This window comes from Diadema setosum, chromosome 18 (genome assembly GCF_964275005.1).
Source record: "Diadema setosum chromosome 18, eeDiaSeto1, whole genome shotgun sequence".
Taxonomy (NCBI): Eukaryota; Metazoa; Echinodermata; class Echinoidea; order Diadematoida; family Diadematidae; genus Diadema; species Diadema setosum.
In genome coordinates this window covers 30,282,643-30,296,136 of record NC_092702.1, presented here as the reverse complement: position 1 = coordinate 30,296,136, position 13,494 = coordinate 30,282,643, and the positions used below count along the sequence as shown (strand labels likewise).

At 38.5% G+C, this 13,494-nt stretch overlaps 1 protein-coding gene across 1 annotated transcript in view; it reads right to left on the bottom strand.

Annotated features, from left to right (window-relative positions):
• Positions 1 to 7,832: 7,832 nt before the first annotated feature.
• The window catches only part of LOC140242098 (beta-TrCP-like), a 72,209-nt gene continuing 66,547 nt past the window's right edge, over positions 7,833 to 13,494 (bottom strand). The window contains exons 9-12 of the mRNA XM_072321858.1: positions 12,682 to 12,800; positions 11,127 to 11,237; positions 9,949 to 10,027; positions 7,833 to 9,362 (exon numbers count right to left, since the gene is read on the bottom strand). Coding sequence (XP_072177959.1) covers positions 9,195 to 9,362; positions 9,949 to 10,027; positions 11,127 to 11,237; positions 12,682 to 12,800 — 477 coding nt within the window. The 3' untranslated portion in view covers positions 7,833 to 9,194. The remainder of the gene's footprint in view (positions 9,363 to 9,948; positions 10,028 to 11,126; positions 11,238 to 12,681; positions 12,801 to 13,494) is intronic.

The following is a 13,494-nucleotide window of genomic DNA, read 5'->3' as shown; positions in this document are numbered from 1 at the left end:
TCTCTGTTGTGTCCTAGTGATTAATTTGTGTCTCTTACACCTACCTTACACCCTTTACCCAGTTACATACTGTATACTTCATATATTTTCCTGGTGGTTTAATCTTTGCAACTTTGTGGGATATGTTTGCAAGATGAACAACACACCACAATGTTGCCTCTGATAACAATTTGCAATGAATATACATGTACAGACCTCCCAACTTTTCTGACTGAAAAATAGGAACGATTTCATTCAAAAGTACATGTAGGAAAGAAAGAGCAGTTCCCATAGGAGTGTGTAGTAAACTTATCAAGAAAAATGAAAAACTCCCATTGAAACAAAAGCTGGGAATGGTCAAATTTCAGATTCTTTCCTCGACATTCAGAATGGCTGGAAGGTCTGAATATATTCTCCAAGCGAGGCAATTGATGACCTTGCTTTTAGAAAAGATATACCTATTTCTCATTCCATTGTTTTATAAAATGCAAATTCAACCACTCATGAAAATTCTCCTGATTTGCAAAATATAATGTGCATGATGTAACATGGCATTTACAGTATGTGAAAGGACTTCCAAACATCACACTATCTCTACTCCACATATATTGCAAATGCATTCAAATTTATTTTTCGTTCTGCTTCTTTTCCACATTAGACACAAGCACATACATTGCTTTGCAAGGAAATTCCGAAATTATGTGTTGAAATAGAAAGGAGAAATTGAGGGGGAAAAAACAGGAATCCCCAAGTCATGATTTAAACAAAAACAAAAACAAAGAAAAAATACATATCTCCTGATGATTACACATTTGCTTCAAGTTGACAGCTATAGTTGATTTATCTGTGTTATAGTGGAACACATAATCATTTCCCAATATTTTTCATACTTACATCTTCATCACACACACAGAAAATCAAGCTTTGCTCTCTTCTCAGATAGACTTTAATAATGTAACCATGGTTATCAATGATTACATTTATATACAAATACAACAAACTACAATGTCAATCTCCCTACAGTGACGAAAGAACACAAAACCCACCCAGAAACAAAAAACATGTTCAGGTAATGTTCCCTTTAATCTGCTCTAACCTCTTGGTATGCATGTCTTTTGGTTCCTTCTCTGATATAAGAAAAACAGAAAAAAATATCTGAAAGAAAGTCACAAAATGACCACAATGAAAATACTGTTATGTACACACTGAAGTTCTCCAGATCTTCTGAGAGCTACACAAGCAGAGCATGTGATCTCAAAACAAAGTGGAAAAAAGATTACATTCACACACACACACACACACACACACTCACTCACTCACTCACTCACTCATGTACTCACCACCAAAATAATGACCTGTGTGGAGAGTGGGTTGTTTCTGACGATACATTCCTTCAAAGAGTGTGGGAATACTAAATTTCCCTGCGCCAGTCGACTGAAAGTCGTCAGACAGGAACATAGAAAGATAAACAGAAAAAGAATGTCTCACATCACAGAAACAGATATACCATAATGACAGATGTATCACTTTGTCAACACATACATTGATAATAGGCACTCACATCGAAATACTGGTGTAATCATACACGACAAATACCACTGGAAAACAAGATGATTGTAGTGGCAACAAATTCGAGTCTTGCCAAGGGCTAAAATCCGAAGGCAAGTTGCGAAGTGCCTGTAAATCACTGCAGACATAATTATACAGTTGTATCCGGTTCTATCCCAAGCTGAAAATGATTCAGCTGGAATTTTTCGGTTACAGTTCGTTATTCCGAAGGTTTGTTATTCCGAAGGTTCTTTAGTCCGAAGATTTGTTATTCCAAAGGTTCGTTAATCCAAAAATGTGATAAGGTTTGTTATTCCGAAGGTTCATTAATTCGAAAATGAAATAAGGTTCGTTATTCTGAAGGTTCGTTAATCCGAAAATGACACAAAGCTCGTTATTCAGAAGGTTCGCTACGGACCCTATTTCATTTTGGATCAACGAACCTTTGGAACACCGAACCCTATTTCATTTTCGGATTAATGAAACTTTGGAATAACAAACCTTCAGAATAACGCCACAAATGTTCGGATTAACAAACCCATCTTCATTTTCGGATTAACGAACCTTTAGGTATAGGTAATTTGTGTGTTTCGGATTAACGAACCTTCGGAATAATGAACAGCACCCAAATTTTTCAGGGTTTTCTTCTACTTTTGCTGCTGTTGTTGTATTCTCTCACTTGACTACTATATGAATCAGTAATGTGTGGGCCTGTTGCGCTGCCATGCCAAAATAAGGACTGGATTCCTGTATGCAAACATACAGCCCTCGCACAGTTCAGAGCCTGGCCTATCCTCGCTATTTCCTGCCCTCAAGTAAATGTGCTGACTGCCAACTAGAATTCTTACGCACAAACTCAAAACTTGAATAATTCTAAATATAATAGATGAATGACGGGAATGATTTGCAAATTAATCTTTATGAGAATATTAAAGAGAGAATGAGCTCCCATTGAATATCCTCTCTTTTTTTTTTCTTCTTTTTGCTTTTGCACTAACATGCGCACCGTGTCGTGTTTCGCAAAAAGGGAGAAATTGTCAAGAAACTGTACAGCCATAAACTGGAACCCTTTGAATACATATATATTTATGACTTCGTGTTCAGACATTCAAGGATATACTATCAATAATCCAAATCAAAACATTTTCACCTTTGAGAAATACAGATTGAAGATTTTATTATCTTTTTAGCAAAATGAGAGCTACCTGCTTGCATGATTGGGTATATGGTACTTTGGTAAAGAGAGTGGTTGCGACTATTTTCAAATTTAATGCCATAGGGGTCTCGTTACATGGAAGATGTTAAGATGGCAATTCTTGCTTGAACGGCAACCTCTTGTAGCAACAGCCAATCAGGAAGCAGGGGTTCTTGTCATTACCATGACACTTCTCATTGCAGCATTAGTTGCTATCAAAACCACACTTCATTAAAAAAAAAAAAAAATGAGCCTGGATCTTAACAGTCTTACACGAAGAGAAAATTGCCAGCAATTTATGCACGTTGGTTGGATAACATTACTACACAATCTTGGGTGAAAATTTCTCTCTCTCTGGGCGTGCTTTCAGGAATGTCTGGATACGTTCATCCTGATTTGTGCATAACTGAAGAGAATGATGTCACCATCTTCTGCATTTTGTGTGCAAACATTAGATCACATGACATAACTCACTTTCCTGTCTTACAATGACCTCACAAAGTCCATCTCACCTGGATAACAAACCTATCAACTTTAATATGTCCACATATGATGTCCACTCTTCAAAAAAATTGATGTAACATTTCACATTCTTAAAATTTCCGCACAGAATACCAAATGGATATTCTATATTCTATAACATGTTAGCTTTGATTATAGAAAAGTCAAATATACCACAAACCATACACCACCAAAAGGCAAGCAAATGTTAAATTAGAAATTCCTTCCAATATCAATGCTACAACAGACTATCTATAATTATATTACAGTCATTTTCATCATGTATGATGAGACAAAGGAGCTAGCATGCCTTCTGACACATGGCTCATACACACTGAATAGTAAAAAATGAAAATAAAGTAATAATGATAAATGAATGCCCATAAACTTGATACAGAAATCATACTGCCGTGCAGGTTGGTTTGACACATTTTTTGATTCCATTCACGACATACAATGTCTGAACTTCATTATCACATGACCAACGACTGCGAGATCTGAGGTTTGGCCATTGCCAACAGATATAGGCAACAGCTATACTTGTAACTACGCTGAAATGAATGTGCATGTTCAATTTTCCACTTGTGCCATGTGGATCAGGTTGCGACATGCGAGGAAATGCCCGAGTTTTGCTTCCTTGTCGAGTCGCTTCTCAAGCAATGGGCTCACAAGTGGAGTAAACAGGAAGGTGAAAGGTTTATACTGAATGTTAAAGTGAAACATTACCAAGGAACTACGAAGCCACAACAGAAGAGTCACATTCAGAGGGTACAGTGAAACATACTCGAGAAATATCAGTGAAAAACAGATTGGGTAAATGTTAAGGAAGTCAAGACCAATGTGAAAATTTGGTTAAGTAAAGGGCATGGAATTTGATTGGTACCTTGGTTTAATACCTATGACCCCCCAGATAAGGCCTATCTCATCTTGTATGCATAATGTAACTAAATGTCACAAACTGTGGGATGCTTCCTTTGTGACAGGGCCAAAGACATAGTAAGGACAATACCCCCCAATCTCCCAGGACAGATGAAATCATATCCTTCATACAAATTCATAAGAAGCCATGTTTAGCTTTAGCTTTCTTGTGTGTATACAGTCAGAGTAATCACTGCAGTAACATGACCACTTGAGCTTTTTTTACGGTCCCCTCGGGATGAAACAGACGAGATATTCAATTTGCATTTTTTTTTTTTTGCACACATGTTTGAATTTGCACTTATTCGATGGAAACACCTTTTACCTCAAAGGGAAGTCCCATTTGATTCCAACACAAACATCACATGCAACTTCACGAATAGTATTTCCATGGGCAATGCTTATCGAGTAACAATCTCGGGCACTTGTAATTTAGAGTTGATTCAAATGAGAGGGGGTGAACCACAGCAACTGATCAGTGAAGATTTCAGCTCAACAAAGACAGATATCACCAAATTCAAGATTATCCCAACTACATGTCAATGAGCGTGACACAGTACTCCACAAAGATTCTGTGATCGAAGAGTCTGTAATCATGACTTCTTCTATAAAAATTAAAATTTGTTATACCCTTGCTATTCCACAAGCTGTGAAATGCAACATGCTTGGATCCCAATCTCTGTGATAGAGGTAGTCAACAACTTGGTAAAAATCAGAATTTTATGTTTCACTTTGACAGCTAAAACAGACAAGGGATGAAAATTGAGAGCCTCATGTTACAATCACAAGAACAATGCAATATTTCTGAAGTGTGCATGATTTGAACAACAAACCCTCTTCAACATGGCCAAAATTTGCTTTAATAGCAAGGGGCTACGAAACGCTTATTAGCGTGGGGGAGGAGAGTGGCACTCGTGTTTGGTTGGGTCAAAGATAAATCCCCTCCCCCCACACCCTATCCTGTTTGATTGGAAAAAATCTCGGGGCTGAACCTTCTGGTTCCACAGCCCCTGCTAAGCATTTATCTCATATGCCATTCTTCACTGACAGGTCCTGTTTGTAACTTTTTCCCTACATTGCAGACTTTCTCTCACCATGTCGAATCACAAAAGTGTGTTACTATTTTGAATTTTTTATAATCTTTATTTCTATACATGTATGGTTTTATGCTGACTGATGATATATTGTGATTCATTATTATCATCATTAATTAAAAAATAATTACTTTTACATCAATCAACGTTGTTGCATAAATCAAATCAAATATCAACGGGGGGGGGGGGGGGGGGGATACTGGCAAACAGAAGTGATGATAGGAGGCAGGAGTGTGATTGAACTTTCCTTTATGTGTCACAGCAACACTCTTAGCATTTGATTAGAAATTTAGTGGTTGACAAAGGATGAAATGGAAAAAACAGACAATTCATACTTTCATACTATCACACGTGTTCATAAAATGCAACCAGAGGGTAATTTGTGAAGCTGTCACTGTCACTACATCTTTTTGACTAGGTTCTCTCTAAGAGATCTTTGGTGATAACTTGTAAATTGATTCAGAAAAAAACCCCCAAACAACACACACACATTAAAACATATAACAATACCACCAAAAAAAAAATGATAGTGGATAGATCATTTTGATGCATTGGCAAAATGTCCGAAGCCAGAAATAACACTATTGGACTCTCCTGCCACCCCCCTGAAAAACAGAAAGTTGTATATCTGAAAGATGTGCTAGATACTCCAAACATTGTCTATCCAACCACTTTGGCAGTGCAAATGAATGAACCAGACAATCCAAGAAGAAGAAGACATGTGACATGCAACTTGCTGATGTGTGCTCTCATTTCGCACCGATAACATGAGGTGCTGAAGAAGTGTGAAAATAAGAAGAAAATTCCCAAAACATCCATGTGTATTGTAATGCTTGTGGGAAGTCTTGAGTAGAGAAATGATTCTCTTCCTGTAATTCCATCTGATTTCATTCCACCTGACATACATGCATTCATGCTTATCACATGAGGGCAGATAATCAGAATGTTAGCATAGCAACTTTTACACGAGTCTTTTTCTTTCTTTGTTTCTTTGGTAAATAGAGTTTTTTTGTTTCTCTTTATTTTCCTCAAACTACAGCTACAAGATAGCGCAGGTGCCCAATTCATAGAGGGATTTGCAAGGATTTAATGTTGTTATAATCGATTACCATGGTAATGCCTCAAAAACTCTTGATTGGCTGCTGCGTGGCTGCTACCACAGAAAGTGTATTTACTGCAACTTTATACAGTAGTTGCACAGGGCTCTATGAAATGGCAGGTGCCCAAACTTAGGAATTTATCATTTTTGTTTGCATGCCAATGGCTGAAACACCGATCCTGATGCTTTGGACATTCTCAAAACGGAATCCAGTGGCTCTGTGGGATTTCATATTCAGGATTCCCGATGAGTGATCCAGATTTCAACTTAGACATCACATGTAATCTTAATACGCCTGGCTCAGTGCAGCCGACAAATACGTAACAACAAACACTCATTACTGTATGCACACAATACAAATATTTTTTAGTAACAGATCTATAAGGCCAACTGATGACATTTTTTTTTTTTGTGCTACACTTGAAATTCACAAAAAAAAAAGGAAAGGAAGAAGAGACATCATTAATTTCTTCTAAAATCATGAACATTTCATTTCGATGATATTTGTCAAGAAACATCACATATTTAACACCTGATGTGTATAAGTATGGAAAATCAAACAAAACTGACACACATAAGAAAGTATCATACCCACAATCGAATAGGTGAATATACTCAAGTCTTATACTGCTTGCAGCCTCCGGATAATGAGGTGACTTTCTCACTGTACAGAACTCTCATCAATCCTTTTTTTCCTGCACATTTCAGATAGGGAGTACATCATCATTTTGTTTATCGAGCTTTTTGAGTTGACAAGTCTACATGTGGGACTTCGTATCCTACTATGCACCACAACACCGCGACCCCCCCCCCCCCCAAAAAAAAAAAAAACCCAAACAAACAACAACCCAAAAACAAAAATTGCTGCTGATATAGATTGTAAGAATACAGTCAATTGCAATCAGGCATAAGTAATGACACTCTTTGTGTGTGTGCAGTAAGTCTTCTTAGAACTGCTCTGATCTTCCTCACTTGTGTCAATGCTTTTAATAATCAATGATGCGGGTGCACAAAGGATAATATATCATCAGGATTTTCTTCTGTTTTCTCCTTAAAAAAAAACAAAACAAACAGTGTTGGCTTTTTAGTGATTTTAGAATTGAACAGGGCTGAGCTTTTACCCGATTTACCCAATGTCACACAGCTGTGTTCCCACTTCTGATAGCCTCCTATGAACACACTCGTCCTTTAACAACGCTTGTTCTGCATTAATGTTTCAAGTCAACACTTTCAGACAAAGTATGAATATGAGAAGGAATACCTTTTTTTGTTGTTGAATATAAAGACAAAAGGAGAATTTGAGTACCTTTCTCCACACGAGATCTACCATCATCCCACAAAAATTGTTCTTGGTCCACTTTCAGCAAAATAAAGATAGAGGTAATGATAGATTACTTGTAATTGGGACCCACTTCCACGACCCTACCCCTTCTTCACATCAAAGGATGTTATTCACTGAAGCTTTTCAACGCCGGACTACTGAAAGCTGCATTTTTCCATGGCAGCCATTCTTCCTGTGCAAAGGACTAGCAACAAGCAGCATCTCAACGGCTAAAGTGATATATGCTGTGCTTTCACTCCAAATCAAAACATTCTCTTGCAGTCTTTTTTGTTTTTTTGAGAATTGTTTGGAAGTTAGAAGTCTTCTCAAATGGCACAATGTGTCTGGTTGATACTGTCTGCCAACTGTTGCTAGTCACCTCTGGCGAATCACGAGGAGTTGGCATAATCTGCCCGTTTTTTTCTTGCGTGGGTAGGCGATTCACAGAGTATTTTGCAGAGAAGTCATATGTGGATTCTAGATGCACTTCAAATATCACAAATATATGAACTTTTAATAGCTTCAAGAGGCTACACATTGAGCACTTTCATCCAAGTCTCATCATCCAGATGTGTATGTTACAAGTGTTTCTAACCTACACCATGCAGCTAAATTACCCAAGAGTCTCTGATATCGAGAAAAAAAAAAAGAGATAAAGATTGGCAGGTAGATGAAAAGAGATATGTATGCTCAGGCATCAGAGCAGCTTGTACAAGGTTGATTCAGTCATATATATTCCAAGATTTATGTATAAAATGGATGAATTCAGCACAGCATCGTTGATAGGTAGAGACCAGCAGGTTAGGTAAGACATGCTTTGTATCTACTGCACAGATTCCATATGTGATCCTTTGAAAAATACATGCATCATATCTCTCAAACTCCTCTAGTATTTCCCTCTCAAAAAATGGTCTAATTGATATGTGAGGCTCTTATTCCCTTTCCTGATTTGAGGGTAAACAAGAAACCCAAACAAAACAAAACCACAGATTATCAGAGATATCAAAACTATGTCTACAATTGTCTCATCCAGATTCTGTACAATGGAACCACTTTCTTGAACGCTGGTACACAAAATATCTCTTTCTATCTGTTGCCACAGATTTAGAGAATAAATGGCGGCTAACAAAGCAGGGTAGTGCAATCTTGTGGAGACAGTCTTGTTGTTGACAAACCCAAGTTCTTCTCAAAACCCTACACTGCAGCGGAGTGCCTCCGTTTTAACCTGATGAGCGATTCCAATTGGCAGTTGTCGTCATACAAAGCAGCTGTGTGTCCACTCTTGTGGGACCGTCCACACGGACGACCAAAGGCCCCGGTCCAGAGCACGCCCTCTAGAGCTCCTCTGTGGTTCCCTTGCTCTGGTATCTTGCGCTTTTCCAAAACCTCGACCATCCCACAGCATCTAACAATCTTCAAATCCAACATTCAAACAGAACATCCAAAACCCATCGACTGAGGGGTGACGCCGCCGTCCCCTTCCCCAAAAAAGAATACTGTCTGTTGGGATAAGCTCCCTCGGCCCAACGCCGGAGTTTCCTATTTACAGTTGCTCGACACGTAGGTGTAGGTGCGCGTGGGTGATTTTGAGGGCTGTTCGGGCGGCGTCACATTGAGAAAGTCCCAGATGAGAATGGTGTCGTCGTGCGAGCTGCTGACAATCTGGAATTCGTCAAACTGCAGTCTGAAGACTCTGCCTGTGTGCTCCTATTGGGTGAGAACACACAGAGAAACATTTCATGACCAAACATAGAATAATAGAATGGAGTGCAATCCGATATGCTCACAAATTTAGGCTTAGAGTGGACATTAAAATTAAACTGTACAGGATAACTGTAAAGAATCCTGACCCTATCATTATATCTTGCATTGAATGTACAATTAACATGTGATATTGCACCTATTCAGAAGCTCTTTGTGCAGTTTTTTTTTTTTTCTAAATATCATTGAGATAGTGAGAAGCAGGCTAGATAAATGAACAAAGGGGATAGAAACATGACTATCTTGTCTTTTATAGCAGTTTATTGCTAATCATCCTTGCATGATTTACATTCTTGATCTGATGATTTTAATGAACACTTCAGAGTGATAACACTTAATATTGTGGGATTTATTCACACATCACAAATTTGTGAGACTTCTTGACATTTTCACTGGGCTTTTCACTGATATTTCTGCATTTCCTGAGTGTAGATATATTTATGGAGAAACCTCCCATATGTGATGCTCTCTGCCACCAATGCTCATGATTTCTGATTGTTTCCTAACTTTCTTTCTTTGCAACAACACTTACAACCAACGTCCTGAGGCAGAGAGTGCCAGCTGGCGAACGCGGGTCAAGAGCGGCCTGTAGGTCCCACACCTTGATTTTCCTGTTGTAAGGAAAATAATGCGAGAAGTATAAATTAAATATCTCCATTCTTGCAAAGGGTACTTATAATTCTCACTCTGGCAGTCATCTTATTGAGAGAGATGAGACAGGAAGGGGTACTGATGAGTAGAAAGGACACAAAGAACACTGGGTAACGTAGCATATTATACAAAACCTAAAAAGAATCTGAAAATCTACAAAAGATAGCTATCTGACTGGTCCATTGCTCAAGACCTGATATGAAAATAAAAGTACCTATGTATGCTGTTACGGTTGAGCAGTACAATTTCTGTTCTGCAAAAATGGATCTAACTCACCCCTGACATCACAAATTTACATTGACTCCTGTGTTAAACTCATTATCACCTCATAGTTTTTGTACAATTGCATGCCTCTGATGTCACCCTAAACAAACCTTTGCTCTGTGCACTAAATCTGTTACAAGTGCACATTCAGTCACTCATTTTACTGTAAAACACTTCTACCGACTGCTTTTTTTGTGTACGACTGACTCTACTGTGCCACCCACTCGCCTTGCAGGAAAAAAAGGTCACCATTTCTGTACTAATTTCAAGAATCGTTATTGGTCATATTCATTGATGTCTGAAATTTTGTATAAAAGAAATACTCTGTGGTCTTTGCTTGTGCAGTGGAACAAGGTTTCGCACTCAGTGGATGGTGAGGCGCACTATTCAACTCGGCCTTTTACCTTGTGTGAAATCTTGTATCTTCGCACCCATGATCATTTGCTATTTGTATACCATTGATTGAGGCAGCCATATCATTTATATACATTAATCATCCTTCTGTCTGCAAGTGAAAGCACTGAAAAGAAGCATGGTTTACATTAGTATCTAACAATAAAAAACCACAACAATATTACGGTAATTTTCACACATACACACACACATTCACACGTAAACACAAATGGCACAATACCAGCAACGCACACGACACAGCACACATCACTATATTGTACAACAAACAAAAGTAAATAGCTCCCTCAAATGACCCACTGACTCATCAATAAGAGATGGTCTAGCTCTCCCAGCACGGAAACCTTGCGGCAGAATCCACAGCCGCGGTAAAGATGGACTCACCCGTCGTAGGCTCCGCTGACGATCCTCTTGTTGTCGAATCGGATACACCTGACCAGCTCTTCGTGTCCTTCCAAAACCCTCAGACAGGCTCCGCACTCAATGTCCCATAATCTATCAGCAGCAAACAGACATTGGCAAAGGTTGTTGTTATTTCTGCATTCCATGCTCATTCATGATTTGACACTGCCACTTTCACTCATTTAAAAACAGATGAAAAATAATGGGAAAAATGTCACTGACATTGTCGAGACCCACAAACACAAAAAAGACATAAACTTACTTGCGTTTAAGTTGCAATCTTTCATCAGTTAACAACTCAGTGTTAAGGCTATTGAACAATCTTAATTGAATGACTATAATTGAATAAAGGCTTTCATTTACTGCAGTTAAGAAATCAAAATAAATGAAGAGAATTTTGCAGCTATCTTCAAAGCTTAAAGTCACAAATGAGTTACTGTTCTGTCTATGTATGCTTTAAAGCCAGGGACGCCGAAAAAGACAGATATAAAGAAATGCTACCGACATCCCATCTTTAGTTTCTTTGAAAAAATTTCTCTCAGTAAAACTTAGATGGCATTCACATAAATCATAATGACGATTGATACTGAAATCTGTAAGACCTCACTGGCAATGCACTGGCATTATGGTGCTCATCAACCTCAAAGTTGATATATCACTTTACTCAATTCATGATTGAAGTGACATCTCACAATTAATCATAGAAGCATAGGACATCTGCAGACTAAAACAAAGCAAAACTAGAAAAGCACTTGAAGAGTGCAGACCTCCACCATACATGCATGCTGAAAATTGCCCAATTTCCCACTGATGAAGAAGCCTTGTGTTTACTTTATCAGCTTCCTGCTGTACGCAGCGCCTCGAGCAGAGCACGCGCTTTTAGTGCACGTATGCAAACCTCAAATATGCGCAGCTTGAACTCCCAGGTTCATTGACCCTATTTACCAAAAGATTTAAAAAAAGTCCTTAAAAAATTCTTAGAAATTCCTGGATCAGTACCAAAATTTAATCATCTGTTCCATGTGCCATTATCAAATTTTCCTGTGAATTTCTTCCAATTCAATCACAGCTTTTTGAGTAATTTTGCAAACAGGCAGACAAAAAACAAACAAACAAATAAACAAACAAACCAATGCCGGCAAAAACATAACATCCTTGGTGGAGGTAATAAAATGATACAATACCTATTTCCATTTCTTTGAACTATGAGTAAGTACTTACAAAGGGACTCAAGCATGTGCTACAAATGCTGCTTAGAGCAATCAACAGATAGGCAAGCGTTTGCTTGGTTTCTTAGTCTTTTTAATAATTATGAAGGTCTGCAGGTGACAAGTGATTCTCTCAGCGATTCCATTTCAAACATTACTGAAAAAAAAAAATCTATCTGATCACTATTCACAAAGTAGTCTTGAAGGAAAGCTCTACTGAATCTCCTGTACGCCCGTGACGTAGAGTTCGGTGAGCCAAGATGGCTCAACTCTCTACCCTCCCTCAATCACTACCATTCACTACTTGACCCCTCTCTCGATCTCCGCACCTGATGGTGTTGTCCGATGACCCGCTGACCACTAGCCTGTCTCGGTACTGCAAGCAGGCGATGCCTCTCCGATGTCCGTTCAGGGTTCGCACAAACTCACACGTTGACGTGTTCCATACCTGCAAGACAACAAGAAAGAGAGGGAAACTGCGTGACAAGGTCTCAGTACAATACAAGTAGTAAAGGCGTACCGTGTCAGAAAATATTTACATGCTTTTGAAGGACTTTAAGCCAATTACCTGGTCTGCTGGATTAAGTGACCAGACAGCACTTCGTTACAAAACACTATTAAATCCTTCCACAGACTGTACATGCCAAAAACCGATGTCAAAATTTGGATACATACATATTTGTGTGTTCATGGGAATCTGAGTTTTTGGTCATATAACATGGTCTCCTTGTTGAAACCATATCTAATGATATCTTTCCTAACTTCAAAACAAGACAAATAAGCTCTGCCAAAAGTGAGAAGTATCACACTATTTGATTCTCACACTCTATGCATTTCAAAATTCTCAAACAGTTTCTCAGATGACTGACTTTGAGGGGAAAATATATCTTACTGAATGCAATCATAATGTTCACGGGCAAGTCTGCTGACAGTTTTTTTTTCTTTAACTACTCTGCTATGTTAACTACAAATTGATTTTGTTAACTAAACAGATGGTATGGATCCTGTGTAACAGTCATTCAGTTCAGGGCAATTACCTCCCGAGGACAATTACCCCCCCCCCCCCCCCCCCCTCCCAAATCTGTCTAAATACTGGTTAGTGATAATGGTAGAGTAAAGATTAGGGTTAGGGTAAGGGTTAG